The following is a 21,258-nucleotide window of genomic DNA, read 5'->3' on the forward strand; positions in this document are numbered from 1 at the left end:
GTTCTTTTGGAGACAGGGAGGAACATCTGACCTGAGCTACTTCCATGCAATTGGGGGTGGGGGGTGGGGGGGGAACTTACTTGAGAGTGTCCGCGGTGTCGGTGGCAGCCGAAACTGCGACTAACAAACCACCATGATCCGTGATGGCATAATGATGGGGACCATCCAGAGCTTTTGACCAGGAGTAACCACCATCGTCACTGACATACACATCGGGAGGTGTTGTCTGCAACGCATCGGCAACGTGACCTGAGTACAAAGAGGCATGGACAAAGAGTGTTTCAGCTTAAATAGAGAACAGCTGTTCTGGTACCATTACAAGATTTTGATGAGTGTTGATGCTTTCTTAATATGGCATGAAAAAAATGCTGTAACTTAACCCATTCAACTTTTGTTGATGCTCTAACACTTCCTAAGACAAAGGTGGGCAAACACAGTGGGAAATACGAGTCACAGACGCTTATTTTATGGAATCTTTTGAAATGCCATGAAGAAACAAAACACCTTAAAGATATACTGTCACCTCTTCCTATTTTGCCACAGTTACCATGGAAAGAGAAAATCTAACCAATCACAGATTTTAAGCGGGTGGCTGCTTTTTAAAAATAATGCCCTCAGATGGGCATTTTGAATAACAAGGAACGCTCCTTTGATCATATATGGGCATATTTAGATTACAGGTGACTGTATACCTTTAATATCAACAATGTACTCATATAATGTTGAGGCAAGATGTGACTGGTACAAAATTTAACTTTGACCTTGTTTTACTAATTGTTGAGGTTTGAAGTTATCTAAAAAGACAAATCACCAATACCATACAAAGAGGCCAGGTTTTATGCTCACATAAGATAAAACCTTGGAAATAGAGAATCTGACACTAAAATTTTCCCAATACTTTGCTGGTCAGTTGCTTGTGGAGCAAATGAGGTTTTCACTATGTACCGTAGTGTTTTTGAAAATCGCAAATTTAATTTTTGTCTGTAAGAGTAAACACAGCGATAGCAGCCATTGTGAAATTTCAATGTTAGCAAATTTTAGGTAATTTGTTTTTCCATTGCCAAAATGTGCAATTTGACCTTTGACTCTCAATCTTCGTTTTGAAAGAGAATGATTTAGGCTTTCCAGAGTAAAAGTTTGAGCAAGAGTTTAAATGTTTGATCTTTGAGGCACGTACTACTTAAAGACAGTTAGTGGCAGGTGGTGTGAACTGATAGATACTTACCATGGGCAAGGATTATACCAACAGCATTTGGCACACTGAGAGGTCCGCTTGGCACATTGATGCCTTTTGATTGACTGTACTTGTAGTGGATATTCAGAGAGCATTCCTGTCAATCAAATACAAATGAAAATTAGGAACAGACTATCAACATTATTTAATACCAAGAACTTGAGTGGAATTCATGTATCTTAACATGCACAAGTGTTTAAAAGTGCAAGACCATACCATAAACTGAATTTTCAATTGTGTGTTTATGGTAAGAAGCAGGGCTGGAGTAAAGACTACCAGTACTAGAGTGAACACAAACAGCTTTCCCATTACTGGGAATCCTTATTAATCATGGGGAGTGATTAGGGTTAGGGATAGATTATATATATGTATGTATACATAATACTTGGTTCATACCCAGGTAATGGCAGGTTTGTGTGCATTTTATCATCACTGAACTGACGCAAGAAAGGAGCTTCATGGTATAACCCTATTGTTTTATCTATTGCAAAGTTGGATCTTCTGAAAAGGGAAAACGGATGCACCTGTACAGAAGTCTCTGTCAAAAGTCAACCCAGTACTTTACAGAGTTAAAAGTAAAATTTTCACAGAAGTCTTCTGCAATTACCTTTTCTGTCTCTTTGCAATTTATTCCTGCTGGTTTATTAATAGGCTGCCAGACTCCTCCCCGGTCAAAGGTTATCATGGATCGAATGCTGTTGTCTGCATTGATTTGACTGGCAATATAAACTCCTCGCAGTGATTGAACTTTGTAGAAGTCTGACACTGACTCAAAGTTTGTATACTGTGGGAAGAAGAGTAGTCACGATGTTACTAAGTATTGATTGCAGTCTCTAAAAGCTACTGCAAAAGACAACTTTTATGAAGAGGGATCATTAAATTTTATATCAAAGGAGAGCATGGTTTTTTTCTGTTCCATCCATACATCTGCGGAAGGAAATAATATTCAGTAGATGAAACCTGTCAGTATAAAGCTTTTGTATAACCTGACTGTTTTCTATGGCTTGGTTCAACTAAACCTACAGAAACAGGGGTTTCAGGACCAAAGATGTCACTCAGTGCTGTACAGAACAAGTTTGTTTCAGTCAAAGGTTATGGTATGTGAGACTCTATGACAAGATAACTTCAATATTTGGAAAGGCATCCTATAGGAGGGTCTCCAATTGAATAAAGATAATATCATCATTATGTTTATGGCTACCAAATTCAGTATTTAAGCACTTAAAGTTTCTCTGTTTATCTGAACTGCATTTCATAATAATAATTTAATATCTATGATACATTACTCTGAAATAAGCAGAAACTGAACATACTCTCCTGTCTGAACATTGAAAAGCTTTTGTTGTGTCACTGTCTGTGTCTCTCTGTCTGTTTTTTTGAAAGCACTCATAAAATAGAAGTGAACTTCCTATTCACAAGTGTAGTAATGGCATGATCACATTGGTTTACATTATATACTAATTTGCATAATAAGTGATTGCAGATTTTGACAAGACAATGGCTACTCAGCAGTTAATGAAACTTGTGGAAAATGCCTATTACACAAGTTCTCACGATAAAATATTTGTCAGCTTAAAATTGCTGAATTTTATATTTACTGAACTTTTAGAGATAATGCGTATAGACAATTAGACAAATCAGTACATGGAATCTTCAGGATAAATTACTCATTAGTTTACATATAAACTTGACTTTCTAACATGGCAAGTATCTGTCAAAATGATATGATGTCAAATATCATATATGTATAGATAAAATTAGAATGAATCCTTTTACTTAATACCATGACAAATTCCTATATCACTAATAGCACATCATGATGAGATTTCACATTTGGTTACCACACCTGCATGCAAATCATTGACACTTATTGGTACATCAAGTTAACTTTTTAGATAACTATGCAAATAGTAAAATTGAAAATAAAAAATAAGATTTGATTTTTTAAAACAAAATCTAATATAAACCAGATAACATTTTATTTTGTACTGCAATGAAAATGGTTACTCAGTAAATTGAACATTACATAATAATAAACATGTTTTGACCCAAACACCCTTATTTGGTACAGAGAATCTAAAGGGTAAGACCTGGTAGATATGTGTCTGTCATACATTTAATCTATGTTAACCATTTGAACTTGATTCCCTGAAGACTTTTGACGTGCACAGATTTACGCAAAAGCAGGGTTCAAAGGGCTACTGCAATAAGTAGACATTTTGAAATTGGGTGGTACAGTAAGTAGCCATGAGCATTCCTTTACAGATGTCATTAAAATTATCCTAGTAGATTAAACTATGTCAATGGTTGTTTCTAATAAAATTCTATATTAATTTCTTGCTATACACATATTACAGTAAACAACTTTTGCAAGTGGGTTAAACTCATCACAACAGAAGGCCTTGTACTATGCAAGTTTGTATATGAAATTACAGGGCGGGATTTCAGCCTGGCAAGTTCTTTAGTGGGTGCGGCTGAACAACGAACCTTACTTTATGTATTTGTTACTTTTGCCATTTGGCGATTTACCCATACCATAGAGGTCTTTTGGTACTGCCATGCCCGTACCTGGCATCTGAAAAATGCACCTGAAATATTTGCCAATACAACACCACACCTGCAATTCACAATGTCTCATACACTCTGCTCTCCATGAACAGATGGTGGCATAGTCAGTCTACAGCCAGCAATTAAAAAATCTTATAGATATGTGTCCATGGAACCATAAATGAAACCAACACTAATATATCTAAAGTAAAACCTTGGCAAAGATTAAATGTTACACCTTAATTCATGTACAACATGGACAGGAAACACTTCAATATGTAGCATCAGAAAAGATAGAAAGTCTGCTGAAGGCAAATGTAGATCGCAATTACTATTCTGAAAATCATTGTGCACTCCAAAGTAAACTGACGCTCAACTGACCAAGAAAATTCTCTCAGTGTGACTTCATTTAAATCGGTTGTCATTACTCTTCCTTGAATAGCAAAAATAGGAAGTAAAGTTTTGCACAGTGCCGCATGTTATGATAATGCACAATTTCAAGCCACTAAAAGAAAATATGTAATATACAAATTTTGGAGTCATTTTTTCATCACAGACACTAAGCTACCCAGCATCTTCCCGCTGTTCCCTACCTGATATAGCTAGCTCTCTTAATAACGCAAAGTAGATCAAGTTTGAAATATAAATAGGAAAATTTGCATAAATGCATCTATCAAAAGTTGTCTTTTTTTCTATCTATAAAGTAATGAAGGCATCCAAAAGCTTTGTTGACTTTTGTCCTCCACTGAAACTGTAGAAAAAGATCCGACTCAAAAGATCCAACCAAAAATTAATAACATGGTCAACACAAACATCTTTGGGATGTACCATAAGCACACTTTACAGTATACCATGCATGATTGACAGTAAGTCACAGTCTCAGTTCCCATTCTAAAGCTGGCCTATCATGTCAAGATCAGCAATACGCTACTTACCAAGTGTCTTTCCAGAGACTGTGAGAAAACAATACCATCAGCATCTGATGTAAATAATGTTCCATGTCCAGTATCTGTTTAAGAAATACATTTCCATGTTAAAAGATTATGAAATAATAGAAAATGCCCCGGTAATCTGCAGTCCTCACTTACTTTTGCTTGCACTACACCCTAACTCTTTCACTGAAAACTTTGATGAGACAAGATTCATTCACTGATTCATATTTCATTTAATGGTCTGGCTTTTATTGACATAATGTATTATTTATTTGTGCAATTGTTTATTTGTTTGTCAATTTATTCATATAGCTAGTTAGGTGGGTACTTATTTTTTCACCAAATCCTCCTTAGAAATATCTGAAACACGAAAACACATATTTGTGTGCACAGAAAGAACAGCAAAATACCTTCACTGGGTTTTCAAAGTACTGTATACTTGAGTGAAATTGACTTTATAAGGTAGTATGTGCCTCAAAAGTGACGGACTTAAGATTTTTGCTCAAACTTTCTTCAATGAAACTTTCAACCATTTTTTAACCAAATCAAGAATTATATAAGGGGGTCACCATGCTGGTAAAAAACAAACATTACAGATATTCAAAATGGCTGCCATCCCTGTGTTAACTCTATGGGAAAAGTGAAATTTTCCACTTTTAAAAATCTAAGAAGGTAAATTTTTTTCTTTTAAATACCTTTAAAATGAGCCCCTACGTGGTAGACCAGAAAAGTATTGTAATGATTTGAGAGTCTGAATATCATCCTAGCTTAAATGAGAATATATACGACCACGAGAACACAATGAGGGATTAACCGGTACTGTTGATGATGCATACACTGGGCGGGATTTTTTAATTCTAAGGTAAACAATGGTTAATCATTGGGTAAACACTATCTGTTACACACTAGAGGGAATTTTGAGCATTAAATTGTCATCAGCTGTCTAAATCATAGACAGTAAAAGCAGCCGGGACATGTATTAACTATGGCTGACGTCAAAGGATTGTTCAATTTACACTATTTGATGTGGGTTGTGTGTGCAATAAACACGTTGTGCAAGATGTGACATCCTGCCATATTTGATTCCATTACTTGCCCTAGCTCTCTTGTCACTTATAACACATTATTTGACCAAAAATTGCCCCAAAATTACAAAATTGTAGACTTCGTCATAATTTGAACATATCACATTTAAATCCCTATGAACCTGTATACCAATTGTCAATGCTGTCAGACAAGTGGTTTTGGTGAAATAAATTTTTGACCAGAAATGACAACAAGCGACCTAGCGGCGGCGATATAGCTCCGCTGTGTTTATGTAGAGAATAACTATTTTTGACACATGTTGATGAAGAAGGGTGGAAATCTTTGATAGCTCGATGCAGTGGCCAGAAAAAAGTGGCTAAATAAGCTGCAAAAATACGCATTGAAGATTTCATCATACTTTGAATGTATCACATAGGATCATCCCTAAGAACATGTCAACCAAAGCTATCTGATGAGTAGTTTTTGAGAATAAATTTTTTGACCAAAAATGGCATCAATTGCCCCCAAAAGTAAAAATTGCAGATTTCATCATAATTTCAAAAGATCAAATTTAGTTCATCTATAGAAACCTGTATACCAAAATTTCAAAGCTGTAAGACAAGTACTTTTTGAGAAACGCATTTTTTGACCAAGAATAGGAAAAATTGCCCCAAAAATTAAAATTGCAGATTTCATCATTATTTCAATAAATATCATTAAGTTCATTATGGAAACCTGTATACCAAATTTCAAAGCTATCAGATGAGTAGTTTTGAATATACACATTTTTTGACCAAACTGGTAAAAATTGCCCCAAAATTACAAAATTGTAGATTTCATCATAATGTCAATAACTATCATTTAGTTAATCTGTAGGAACCTGTAACCAAATTTCAAAGCTATCGGATGAGTAGTTTTGGAAATACACATTTTTTGACCAAAAATGGCAAAAATTGCCCAAAAATACAAAATTACAGATTTCATCAGAAATTCAATACATATTACTTAGTTCATCGATAGAAACCTGTATACCAAATTTCAAAACTATCAGACCAGTACTTTTTGAGAAATAAATTTTTTGACCAAAAATGGCAAAAATTGCCTTAAAAATGCAAATTTGCATATTTCTGCACAATTTGAACAAATCTGAAATAGATCATCCCTAAGGACCTATGTACCAAATATCAAAGCTATCTGACTGGCAGTTTTGAAGAAGAAGATTTTTAAAGATTTTTTTACCAGAAATGACAAAAAATTGCCTTAAAAATACAAATATGCAAATTTCGCCACGATTTGAACAAATCTGACTGAAGTCACCCTAAGCAAACTGCATATCAAATTTCAAAGCAATCGGACAAGCGCTTTCAGAGAGAAGAAGTTTTTTACCAAAAACACCAAAAAATGCCCGAAAAATACAAATATGCAAATTTCACCACGATTTGAACAAACTGAAGTGAGGTCACCTTAAGTGAACTGCATATAAAATTTCAAAGCAATTGGACTTGCGGTTTCAGAGGAGAAGGCAATTGTTGACGGACGACGACGGACGACGGACGACGGACGACGACGACGACGGACGACGACGGACGACGGACGACGACGGAAAATCAACCTATTTGATAAGCTCCGCGTCGCTGACAGCGGAGCTAAAAATTGCCTTAAAAATACAAATTTGCGTGTTTCTGCACAAGTTGAACAAATTTGAAATAGGTCATCCCTGGGGACCTATATATCAAATATCAAAGCTATCTGACCTGTAATTTCACCAAGATTTCAACAAATCTTAGGTCACCCTTAGTGAACTGCATATCAAATTTCAAAGCAATCTGATGGGCAATTTCTGAGAAGATTTTTTACCAAAAACAGTGTTTCAAAAAATACCCTCTGACGTCACTTTTGTCGATCCGGTGGGGACTAGACGTATCTATTTTCTCGACACGTGACGTATTCTGGCAAAGCGCGACACGGAATGAGCATGTGGCGTGTTATAATCACAGATATCGTATACAAGATTCAATGATGATGAATGTCTTAAAGATGAAAATATCACGGGATTCTGGGAACAAACACCAGATATCCGACCAGTAGCTTGACCTCTTGATATTTGCACAGACTTACAATAATTCAGCTCCTGTTTCAAGGTGGATGTACTTACCCTCTGGGTTATCAACATGCATAAATATCATTCCTTCAGACATGTCCAGGATTGAATAGAACTGCAGGAGAGTAAAAAAAACAAGGAATGATTATGTCAGTCTTAATATTCAGCACCTTGGTAATCAGGGGAAATGTACTGAATATTGAATATCTATAGTCATAAAGTATTTATTAAAGAGTTGTTGAATTAATACAAAATCCAAATTACAGATATCTATCACAGAGACTCCATGGAAGGAAGAGAGCAACAGCGCATTTCACAAATATTAGTAGACATCTAAAACATGGTGATGGTTAGAATCTGAACTTTTCCAATTTTCTTTTAATCCTCAAACCATCCTTCTTGGAAACAATCCACATGACCACACAGCATTACGAAAGGCTCAATAAATAAAATAACTGATAGGATTATAGGTAGTTATTCTACTGTACAATGAAAGTAAAAACAAAAACAAAAAACAAAAACAAAAGTTGCATATACGATAGGGAAAAACCATTTCACAATCTAATGCTGCAAACAGGTAATGAACATTGTACAATGTCTTGGAGGGGGAGATTACCATATTATAACTTCAGCAGCAATTTCAATGCCATCTTTTCACACACATATCTCTGCTGGTATTACAACTTTGCAACAGTCTGTTTGAGTGAACATTCCATTTTGCTCAATGGTAAAATGCATTAATGATTTTCAACTCATCTGGCAGTAAAATTATCATGGTTTCACAATTATGTAGACTTTCTATAGAATTTTCACCCTATCTGTTGTAATGGATGGTAGCTGAGCTTCATTCCATGTGTCTCCACCGTCTGATGATACATGCATCAATCTCTCGTGTGAATCCTGTTAAAGAGAGAAACAATATGAGGTCATGGGCTTTTATAGTGGTAGGCTTTCATTTGAAAATATGATGAAAAAATGACAGTTCCATGTGAAATGACTTGTAATATACAGCAAACACTAAAATTGATTCTTGGCTGGCATTATGCCTGGGTGCACTTTGATAATGATCTAACAATGGTTTATTTGACTGCACAGCATTAAGTTATGAAAACAATTGGTCCATAAAGGTATTAGATGGATAACGTACACTCCATAGGCTTTAACTAAATACCAGCACCTTTTAATTTATTCCAGGTTGAGCAAAAATACATAAGAAAATGACAACGAAACTAAAAAGAACAAAAGTTTTTTAAATAGGTTTCGTTTGAAAATTTTTGTTAATAACTTTGTATGTTTATGTCATCAATAACAAATCAAAGGGAGTATCACTGGCTGCGAACTTTGACCCTTTCATCATCATTGGTTTTGCCCAATCGAATTATTCCGTATGATACAGTTGGACCTCTATACTTGGAAATGGGGATGTAAGGGTTAAATCTATAAAAAATAGCGTCAATGACACTGTAGCTCCCATCCTGGACTATTCAGTGTTTGTTCTCTGATCAGATATTTGAACATGTGTGAAAGGGATAAAGTGCATGAAGTGAAAATACTTAAATGAAATGTACTGGAGACAGTGAAATATGTTTAATGTATTATTCAGAATATAAAATGGAAAAAATACAGAATTAGATATATCGAATACTGTGATACAACCATTAACTCAACAGTCATTTACAATGACATAGTCCCCACTTGTAATAGGAGTATTAGTCTTGATGGGGCAGGAAAATGTGGTCATTAAGAAGTATCACTGGAGTGTATATGTTGAGATCTATGGGCACATAGGTCTATGTCTTGTTCCCAATTTGAAACACATGAGGCATGTCTAAGTTATGGTTCTAAATCGGGAAAAAAGATCAGACCTCTAGCAGTATTGGCCAGCCAAGAAATACATATGCGCATTATAAATGAGGTACAAGATGTGACATCTTAAGGTCTAATATCCTATCAAAATTGGAGGGTATAGAACTTGTGGTTACTGAAATATGCTATATATGTATAATCAAGGTCAAAGGTCATCGAGGTCACATGACATTTTGAAAAAAAAATTATATTGCTAATTAATCCCTATATGCAAAATATCCGATCTCTAGCTCTATTCGCTTGCCAAGAATTAGATGTGTACACAATTAATGAGGTAAAGCGTGTGTTGTCATAAGGTCTCCCATCCTACTAAATACAAAGGACATAGCACTTGTGGTTACTTATTTATTGACATAAACATATATTTTAGGTAAAAGGTCATCGAGGTCACATGACATTTGGTCAAAAAATTTCTCTCCTATAGTTATCCCTATATACCGAAAATCAGACATCCAGCTCTATTGGCTCGCTCAGAATGAGATATGCGCATAATTATTGAGGTACAGTATGTGGCCTCATAAGGTGTCCAATCATACCAAACATGAAGGGTGTAGCACTTGTGGTTACCGAGTTATGGAAAAATATGTATATTTGAGGTCAAAGGTCACCGAGGTCATGTGACATTTTGTCAAAAAAATTGTTTTGCTAAGTTATCCCTATATACAAAAATCAGACCTCTAGCTCTATTGGCTCGCTCAAAATTAGATATGCACATAATTAATGAGGTACAATATGTGGCGTCATAAGCTGTCCCATCATACCATATATGAAGGGTGGTAGCACTTGTGGTTACTGAGTTATGGACAAATATGTATATTTGAGGTCAAAGGTCACCGAGGTCACGTGACATTTTGTCAAAAAATTGTATTGCTAAGTTATCCCTATATACCAAAAATCAGACCTCTAGCTCTATTGGCTCGCTCAAAATTAGATATGTGCATAATTAATGAGGTACAATATGTGGCGTCATAAGGTGTCCCATCATACCATACATGAAGGCTGTAGACTTGTGGTTACTGAGTTATGGACAAATATGTATATTTGAGGTCAAAGGTCACCGAGGTCACGTGACATTTTGTCAAAAAATTGTATTGCTAAGTTATCCTTATATACCAAAAATCAGACCTCCAGCTCTATTGGCTCGCTCAAAATTAGATATGCGCATAATTAATGAGGTACAATATGTGGCGTCATAGGTGTCCCATCATACCATACATGAAGGCTGTAGCACTTGTGGTTACTGAGTTATGGACAAATATGTATATTTGAGGTCAAAGGTCACCGAGGTCACGTGACATTTTGTCAAAAAAATTGTATTGCTAAGTTATCCCTATATACCAAAAATCAGACCTCTAGCTCTATTGGCTCGCTCAAAATTAGATATTTGCATAATTAATGAGGTACAATATGTGGCGTCATAAGGTCTTCCATCATACCAAATATGAAGGGTGTAGCACTTGTGGTTACTGAGTTATGGACAAATATGTATATTTGAGGTCAAAGGTCACCGAGGTCACGTGACATTTTGTCAAAAAAATTGTATTGCTAAGTTATTCCTATATACCAAAAATCAGACCTCTAGCTCTATTGGCTCGCTCAAAATTAGATATGTGCATAATTAATGAGGTACAATATGTGGCGTCATAAGCTGTCCCATCATACCATATATGAAGGGTGGTAGCACTTGTGGTTACTGAGTTATGGACAAATATGTATATTTGAGATCAAAGGTCATCAAGGTCATTTTTTCAAAATAACCGAGATATATGCGTGAACGGATGGACTCACGGATGGACGAACAGACTAACATGACCCAATCTATAAGCTCACTGGACTTCATCCGTGGGGACTAAAAATTGTGTCACTGCATCCTTTTTGCAATATGAATACGATGAGAAACTAAATTTTTATTTTCCGTGGCCTTATACATGGGAGTCTATGGAGATCTGCTTTATACATGGAGTCTATGGACGTGTAAACTAAAAATATGCAAATTTCACCACGATTTGCCCAAATTTGGGAAAGGTCACTCCTATGCACTTCCATACCAAGTTTCAAATCAATCGGACTTGTGGTTTCAGAGCAGGAGATTTTTTGACCAAAAATGGGAGAAATTTACAAAAAAATTCATGAAAAATAGCAAGTCCAAGATACTGACCCAAGATGTGCACAATCATTTCATGTCAGCCCAAAGTACTTACATGCTAATTTTTCATGTAATCTGCTCAGTAGTTATTGAGTTTTTCAATTTTGACTGTTTTTACATTTTTTCACTTAATTTGCATATTTTTGGCAATGACAACTTCATTTGAACAAAATCTCATCTACAGCCCATCATCCATGTACACACCAAATATCAAGATGAAATGTACAGCGGTTTTGGAGTTTTTGATGTTGACGGACAGACATACAGACATACAGACATACAGACACACAGACATACAGACATACAGACATACATACATACAGACATTTCCCTAGCCTATAAGAATAGCTTCCATTGCCATATATACATATGGCTATGGGAGCTAAAAAACACTATTTTTATGTGATGATAGGGCAGCCCTTTTTCAAAGAAATAATCTAGTATTGATACCATCTGCAACAACATACTATCCAGAGCAACATGCTATCCTACACTATAATTAGAACAGACATACAAAAACGTTATCTGCATATCTAAATAAAGGTGAAAATACCTTATTTACTTCAATTGATGCAAACACAAAATGTCCTTCTACTCCAAAGGTGAAAACATCTTCTGCAATGGCTGTTAAAACATGAATGCACACACACACAACATAAAAATATTTTACTTTGATAATCTATAAATTTTGTATCAAAGAAATGTTAAATCATGATTTATGCAGACAGTACCTGGGGAAACTGGTGTTTAGGTAATGCTGCAAAATGCCACTTCCTTATGCCATGGTATCATCAGAAATTTTATTTCATAGTTCTGGGGCAGAATAATGTGTAAACTGATTGTATATTAGCACTCTTTAAATATTCAGATGTGGTGTGAACTGACAAAATTCTCCAATTGCTTGCTATCGCTATATCGTATATGATGGCAATGTTATATAATTGTGTGTTGGTGCAGAAAATATGTTCTGGCCACAGTGAATATTAATGGTGTGCAAATATAGAATGTAGTAGTGTATGAACACACAAACATCTGGTGTCACTCTGGTATTTCAACATAGTCTGTATAGCAATAGTTAAGCAAAAATTTAAATTCCTAGCATCTAATTCAATGTTTTCCTGGTAGATCAACGATGATACAAAGTTATCTATTGTTGATATCACATTTTACGAACAGTCATTTCATCTCTTTAATATATGTTTTATACAATCATTGGGGATGGAATGGAGAGAAACACCCTGATGGGAGTGAGTGCATCAAATACCTATTTTCACTTACTTTTGTACTCTGCTCCAAAGTTTTTCGCTCTCACAAAATTGTAGGTGTCACCTTTTAAAAACACAATAATTTAAAACATGAAAGACTACCATGAAAAATATGACATTGTATGGATACATGTAAAATGACTGTTTTTGATATCAAATGATAAGTTGTACAGTATCCATCCATTCTGCCTTTCGAAGGAAAGAAATATCTCATACCGATAATAATATTCTAAAGAAAATTGGCTCACAGGCCTTATGGTTTTTCTTTTATTATTCAACATGCTGGTAATTGATTCATAAAATAGTTCCTGTTTGTTAAACTTTTTAAAACTTTCCATTTTAATGGAACGTTTTCTGTATCCAATGGTGAGAAATTGCCTTCAATGATACATGTAGTATCAATGGGAAAGGTTAAAGCTTTCCATAAATTATATCTGTATCAGTTGGTATGATAGAATAAATGTACAAGACTAATAGCCATGGCCCACAACAACATCCGTGTTCCAACAGTATACCTGTAACTTTCAACAATTCACCTCATTTGTGTGGTTAGTTTTCTATTTTACCTGGCGTTGCAGTAGAGGTCTCACAAAAAATGGGAATATCAAAGTACGGATTAGGATTCAGACAGGATTTTCTGGATGTTTCTGTGGATTTAGGCAAGCTAACACATAACGTGTCACTGTAAATTAGCAAACATCTTTTATATCAGGATATTTTGTCGAGTTGCACCAGTACAAGAAGTACTCACTACAATTTTCCTGGCATAAACTAAGTATTGTAGTTCACTCCGCTATCTGATGCCTAGACTAAAATTTCTCTATTTAAGCTGAATTACCACTATATCAAAGAAAATGGACCAATTTTATTCAAGGCTGGTATGAGGAATAGCCATTATGTAGAGAAATTTATTTTTTTTACAAATTACACTAATTTTGCATGTTTCTGAGAGTAAATGCAGCAAAAATGCAGCAAAATCATCTGGCACACACAAATAAACTGAAATTTACATATAAGCAGGGATACCCATTCACTACCATACTGCCATCAGACATACATGTAAATTATAAATAATACTACATCACATTTGTCATTTCCACATCTCCTTATAGAGTAAAATCTTCTTAATCCTATGATTACTAACTTCTTTGTGTAATGTTTTCTAATATTTCTCCATCCGACATTTTCATTCCACTTTTTGCTCTTCAGTGCCAATACAGCAAGATACTGCGAGATGGTTGAGATGTGTACAATAACACTGTGTGTTGGTTGAGATCATATTTATGACACCATGGGACTTTATAATGGTAGGCTTTCATTTGAAAATATAATGAAAACTGGCATTTCAATGTGTGTTGAGTGGGAGGATAATTCCCTGTGAATTCCTCCAGAATTAATCAAAAGGTTCATATAAAAGTAATTTGCCCCAATGATACACCTGTAAATTTGTGATTTTCCCTATTTTTGTTCATTTCAATTCTCTATGGTGTCAAAAGCTACAATGACCGCTATATTTTTTTCTTTTGTGTAAAAAGACAATGTACCTGTAACAAGTGCACCTCTTTGGTATTAATACTCCCATCATAGACTTTTACTTTGGTATTGTTAAGAGCTTTACAGTGCTATGCTATGTCTCTGTAAGTGACGGTACTGTCTGTATCAAATACAGGTTTTTTGTAAAGAGAGTTTGGAAGCAGAGTGATTCACTTACATGTAACACTTTGGCTTAAATTACTATCTTATAAATAGAAGCATTGAGTATTGACAGGCCTAACATATTAATCAACTATCCTTACCTTAATTCTTTTAGTTTACAAGCAAAACAATCATTAAAGGGTAAAATATTGAAATAGCAGAATTCTCTCATCAATCATATTGACCGTGATGTACTGATCTGTTTTACCACTTAATCTAGAATAGCTAGGCTACATTTTCACTCTCTTCATTTTACGTACTGGTGTATATAATGATCTTGAGTTGTCAGATGTACAGCAACTCTGTTTTTTCCCAGGGACTAGGTGGAAGCATACAAACTGATCAATGACACAAAGCTACAATGCATGACATTAACCCACATTTTACTAATAATGATCTGTCAAGGTCAACATGACAGCACATTGTTGTACATGAGTACACATGGTTACCCAAGCATTGGTGGGAAAGCAATTCATTCAACAATTATTTCATTGGTGGGAAAGCAATTCATTCAACAATTATTTCATAGGGTACTGGCAAAGGAACTTGTGGAACAGAGGCTCTTCTAGAACAGTTTTAAAAGGTTCATTTATTTCTCTCTCTCTCTCTCTCTCTGTCTCTCTCTGTCTCTCTCTGTCTGTCTCTCTCTCTCTCTCTCTCTCTCTCTCTCTCTCTCTCTCTCTCTCTCTCTCTCTCTCTCTCTCTCTCTCTCACTGTTTCTAGAACTCTCCCTCTCAAACTCCCTAAAACTTTCTCTCAAATGTATTCTCTCTCACTAATTTATGGGCTGTTGTCCATGATGATATGTGAGTGCATCACACACACTGTACTTAGCGTTCTGAACATACCTTTTTTGGTGGGATCAGGATCTTCTGTAAAATAAATTGTTTCTTCATCTCCAAGTCTTGTTCCCCACTTACACTCCCAAACATTGGCATGGAGAGCCATCCAGGATTTACCAAAATCTTTGGAAACCCACAATTTATTCTGTACAAGACATCAAAATAAGGTACGTAAGCACTACAACATTTGGTATTGGCACCTGGCTTTATACAGATTCAGAGGGATAGACTTGGGAGGTTTGTGAAAAAGATATGGCTGGTAAGCCACTTTGACTACTGATGAAGGTACTACATTGCATTAATGCTAGATTCCCTGAATAACTTTACTCATTTAGGGACTGGTCAGTTTCTTCGGCCTGGGGGACCGGTGGATTCATTGGGGTCACCCTGTTTTTAATTTTTGTGATAGGGGGTCACCATGTTTTTGAAATGCCCAATAGGGGGCATCAGTGTGTTTTTGAATTTCGACATGGCTCATACTTGCAAAAAATGCATTGTGCCAGCCACAAATTTCATCATTAAGTTGCATTTTTCGTCGCGCCCTTCAGGTGTGTAACTTTAATAATAATAAGACATATTTTTCGGAGCCCCGTCCTAGTGCAAAACTTTAATATATCAGACATATATATATCTGAGATACCTGTATGTTTAAAACTTTTCTGCGCGCCCAAAGTATCAAACTCTTTAAAATATTAAACAATCTTTTTCAGCATGTCCATCAGCTGCATGACTTTCATATATCAGATATGTATATATATCAGAGATATCTGGATGTTTAATATTTTTCAGCGCGCCCTTCGGGCACAGTTAATTAATATATCAGAGATATATGTCAGATATATCTTGATGTCTGTAAATTGAAAGTCTGTTTTGCAAATCTGCAGTTCATATGATAAGCATGACAAGTTCCTGATACTTTTCTGTTTCCTCTATGAGAATTCAGTATTAGAAAGCAACAGGCACAAATATTTCACAATCACATTTTTCTTACAACAGTTCTGGACATTTGGTTATGCATAAAAAGAGCGGAGTACATTCACAGCTCATTCAAAATACTGTATTCAAACTTTAGAATAAATAAATATATATATATATATATATATATATATATATATATATACACACACACACACTGAATTATTCAATTTGTATTCCACCTTTTGTTTGACCTTTGTTGCGCGCAGGGGGGTCACCCTGTTTTTGAAAGTTGGAATAGGGAGGGTCAGCCACTCTTTGATGTTAGCAAAAATTAATCCACCCCCCCCCCCAGGTGAAAGAAACTGACCAGTCCCTTAATTGACTCTAAGTTTTGTTTGAGTGTGCAAATCAATAATAAAATGATAATAATCAATTAAAAGAATTAATTGGCATTAAGTAGTACATTTTGTACTGTATTTTATATACAAAGTCTCAAAAGCTGTTTAATTATTTATTATTGCTTTTATTTACTGAGTTTAAATTTCTTGAAATGAGAACAGTTGCCCATTATTTGTGTAATCTTAATACTTCAAAAATAATCAAACTGCTCATGGGTATTGAAAAGACAATTTATTGAATCCAATAGCAGTTTTGGAAGATCATTTCAATTACAGGTTCATCAAAAACCAAGCATACTTTCAACTAAATTTCAATTGTTGATCTGGTAATTGTGAATTACAACCTGATTTTGTACCCAAAAGGTAACTCTTTCTATGAAAGTAAGTCATGCTCCAACTTGAACTCAGAACAGTAATGTTATCGTGTGAAATTGTATGAAATAAAACTTACATTTTGGGCAACAGAAGACTTGGCTAGCAACCAGCTGTCTTGCATTGGATGAAACACAAAAGCTCCCTCAATCTCAAACGGTAATTGCACTCCAGACCAGTGGACCCCTGCATCTTCTGTTATGTAAATTTTACTTGTCTGACTTTTCAAAATATCATCTGGATATGATACTAAAATAACCTATAAATAAAATACAGAAGAGTCTCTAAAGGTAAGCATCATACCTATTCACATGAGCACAACTCACACATGAGCACAACTCACACATGAGCACAACTGCAGACCAACCTGCATGAAACCAGGGATTCAATTGTTGTACAGGAATTTCTTTTCAATGACACCGTAAGGGGAGGGTCTGCATGTTGAACACTGCTTATGCTTTCATCAATAAGTCTGAATTTATACCCTCGAATGTTTCACTTGAGTACTGTTCGGATCGACATGCTAACAATCTGGGCAGGCAGAGTTCACACTTTAAAATACACATGTGTGCATCTAAAACACATACAGGGTACAATATGCATTCAACAACACAGCAAAAATAACCATAAAAACAAGGAAAAGCACTCACAAACTGAGAACTGATGGGACTTTTCACCAATCCATCCCTACTCTTGATGTATGCTTTTTCAATTTTATCTGTTATAGATACAAAACTTGCTCCATGGTTGTCGCTGGATACAGAGAGAAAAAGAAACATAAAGACAACATACATGTAGATCAACTTTAACATGAACAAACCTCCTTGGCTGATACATGAACTTTTTATATACTTCCTATGACAGAAAACATAACTGAATATTTTTAAGACATTTCAGTTCCTCTTTCTCAAGGTCTAACAGGATCTCTATGGGGTAAACTACAGGCTCATGTTCAATGACATAATTTTCTAAGCAGAGTCCCTCCACAAACATAAGCCACTGGATCTTGATCAAACTGTTATGATAACCTGGATATGTTTACATGTAAGCACAACAGGCTTGCTCTAACACCTATACTCACCTTCTCCAGAGATGTGAGGGCCCAACATACATTCCAAACTCAAAGGTTGTCAGCAATAAGATAACCTATAAGACAAGAGACATCAACGACAATGCGATTGATGATCAAAATCTGCTGCTAATGAATCATTTTCAATGTCTGAGAGACTTCCTGGTCACTGACAGCAAATGAGAACATAAAGCAAATGTGCCATCCTGCAATGTCACATCTTTGAATAATTTGAATAGTAGCTGTTTGGATCAGAAAAGAACTGGAATAAAACGTATATCAGGCAGCGATAGTAGAATACATAAAGATGACAACTGACACACATACATCATTGACAACATGATGCCCTTGAGAAATTTTGAAATTTAATTGTCAAGACATATGTAAGTCTGAGTAAAACCATATATGTAATTGAAAAGAGACATGGTCAAATAATTACAGACAGGAACATACATAACAAATAACAGAACGGTGGCCAAATTGGATTGCCTCAAAAAACTCTAAGAGTACAGGAACAGAGTCATACGTTATCAACTTTGATGGGAGTTTCTGTGTAACTTTGAGAAACAGCTGTGAGTAGACAACATGAACAAAATCTAATCTCTGTTCTGAATGTAAACAAATCCTTTCATTTTATTAAGTAGTAGTTCTTTAGGCACTCAATTTTTTCGCAGACTTTTCTAATACGAGCTTTGTGCAATCATGTCTTGTCAAAAAATTCACACTCCTCTACTGGATGTCTATGTTACCATGGTTCCGATGTCATTCCACTTCAATAGCAATCATAAAATGATATTCAATTTTAAAAACAGTTGGAATCCAGCATGTACTTTTTCTAAATTATCATTCCATACAACATGTATTACCACAATCGTCTGTGACAAGTAAGTTTCTCGACTATAATTCATGCCGGCTCCATCATTATAACATTTCTTTCTATGATGATATTGTGTGTGTGCATATTTTGTGGGTTTTTTTAACAATTACTGTATCTATGTTTATAGTCAAGGGTAAAGACTATGATGATGTGCTATTATAACTACATGTATTCCAGTCAACATTTAATCTACAAATGTACATTTCTTACATTCTTTCATAAAAATATCAAAAAGTAGCATTTTCTTGATAGAAATAAAAAAATAATTGAATATCCATTTTCTGAAAAGAAATACAGGTGAATATCCATTGTTTTACAAAAAATCATGTATATGCAGCTCCTCAAATCAAATATATTATTGAAGTACCTCACTGATCAAACTGATAAATAGAAGGGATTGTTAGTTCCTATCAAATTATGTAAAAATTTTAAACTATTTCTCTGTAGACTGAAAAACTTGTTTTCATATAATTTTCTTATCAAGACTCCCATATTATGATTTTATTATTAAAGGACTTGAATAAAAATTCACATGAAAACAAGATCTTTTTTCTTTGATAACTGACAATACTAAAGGAAATGTAAAACAGCTTCATTCTTACACAGAGAGAATCAGATAAATGAAAGAATATGATAAGACCAGTATAGCCAATACATGTAACAATCAACAGGTGGAATTTTTTAAAATTTTCCCAAAAGTGCCAACTTGTGTCAGACATATAAATTTTATCAAAAGCAATACATGATTGTCATTTGTATCATATTAGATGAGGACAGAACACATAAAAACATCATAAAAAGGGTACACTAAAACTATGATACATGTATATCACAACTATAATTCATGGGTATATAGCTCCGATCAGTGTTTGTTTGGTGTCTCAGAACCAGAAGGAAAATCGAGTTGGTAGTCACCCAGCCTACTTACATGTAGGTGGTACTGTACACAGTTCTACTGTACAGCTCCATTGGAATCGATTGCTATGAAGGCCCATCTGAATGGCAATGTCAGTGGACCATGAAAAATGTCAAAAAATCTCCTACACCTATAGTATTATTGGATTTTCTAATCCATGTAGCTACATCTTAAGAATACGACTTCCAATAATTTATAGGCAGTCATGTTACAAGTAAACAAGAGTGAAATTATTTGTTCAAAGCTAGCAAAACCTTCTGTTGATAGAACACATTTCCTTAACAGGCATAAAGATTAACTTGACACAGTCATTGGTCAGCTATGGGGAATGCCACCTGTTTGAACTTGTGTGCTAATATACTACACGTATATTTGCGAAAGTTTCCTGGCAGTTAAAATTTAGAACTTCTGACAAATACCAGAAAATTAGTACTGGTACTACTTCACATGCCCTTTTGACCTGTCTTTGATCATGTATTCCACAGAATGAAGGACTTGTGTGACTTCTTTCAGTCCCATGGACATGCAATAAGCCGAATGGATACATTGCTTGAGTGCAGTGTTACATGTACACAACAATAAATGATAACTACACATAGATGTACATGTACTGTACTATGTATAGAAAGACATATTTGTCCTTCAATAAGAGGAAAAAATTCAATATGAGCATGTGTGTACACCGTATGTTCTAATGAGCAGTTTCCTCATTTTGATTTGTCATACACCTGATGAAAATTGGCTTGGGGTGTGTCGACAAGTTTTAAAACTTCTATTTTTTATCACCTAAGTCCATATACAAAAAAGTTTATTAGTTTATCATAATTACACCAACTTGGTATCAATCAATGCTATCGGAGTTCATGTTTATGGGCCAGTACATATAGCTGTAACTTTTGATGAAATTTTCACTATTTTTGTTTTGTATGTCAACAACAATTTCTTGTTCTAATCCCCAAAGCAAATTAAAACACTCACTATAGTGCCATGAAAATGCCTCTGAAACGGCTCTGGTCCAATACTGGCATAAAAAGTTATGAGTGGACGCTCCCAA

General features: G+C 35.0%; 1 protein-coding gene across 1 annotated transcript in view; it reads right to left on the bottom strand.

Annotated features, from left to right (window-relative positions):
• The window catches only part of LOC139135756 (sortilin-like), a 42,307-nt gene that overhangs the window by 13,107 nt on the left and 7,942 nt on the right, over positions 1 to 21,258 (bottom strand). Inside the window, exons 3-14 of the mRNA XM_070703437.1 lie at positions 18,424 to 18,488; positions 17,993 to 18,095; positions 17,422 to 17,601; positions 15,661 to 15,799; positions 13,131 to 13,181; positions 12,406 to 12,476; positions 8,654 to 8,740; positions 7,895 to 7,955; positions 4,717 to 4,790; positions 1,842 to 2,018; positions 1,226 to 1,331; positions 81 to 249 (exon numbers count right to left, since the gene is read on the bottom strand). Coding sequence (XP_070559538.1) covers positions 81 to 249; positions 1,226 to 1,331; positions 1,842 to 2,018; positions 4,717 to 4,790; positions 7,895 to 7,955; positions 8,654 to 8,740; positions 12,406 to 12,476; positions 13,131 to 13,181; positions 15,661 to 15,799; positions 17,422 to 17,601; positions 17,993 to 18,095; positions 18,424 to 18,488 — 1,283 coding nt within the window. The remainder of the gene's footprint in view (positions 1 to 80; positions 250 to 1,225; positions 1,332 to 1,841; positions 2,019 to 4,716; positions 4,791 to 7,894; positions 7,956 to 8,653; positions 8,741 to 12,405; positions 12,477 to 13,130; positions 13,182 to 15,660; positions 15,800 to 17,421; positions 17,602 to 17,992; positions 18,096 to 18,423; positions 18,489 to 21,258) is intronic.

Source organism: Ptychodera flava, chromosome 6 (genome assembly GCF_041260155.1).
Source record: "Ptychodera flava strain L36383 chromosome 6, AS_Pfla_20210202, whole genome shotgun sequence".
Lineage (NCBI taxonomy): Eukaryota > Metazoa > Hemichordata > Enteropneusta > Ptychoderidae > Ptychodera > Ptychodera flava.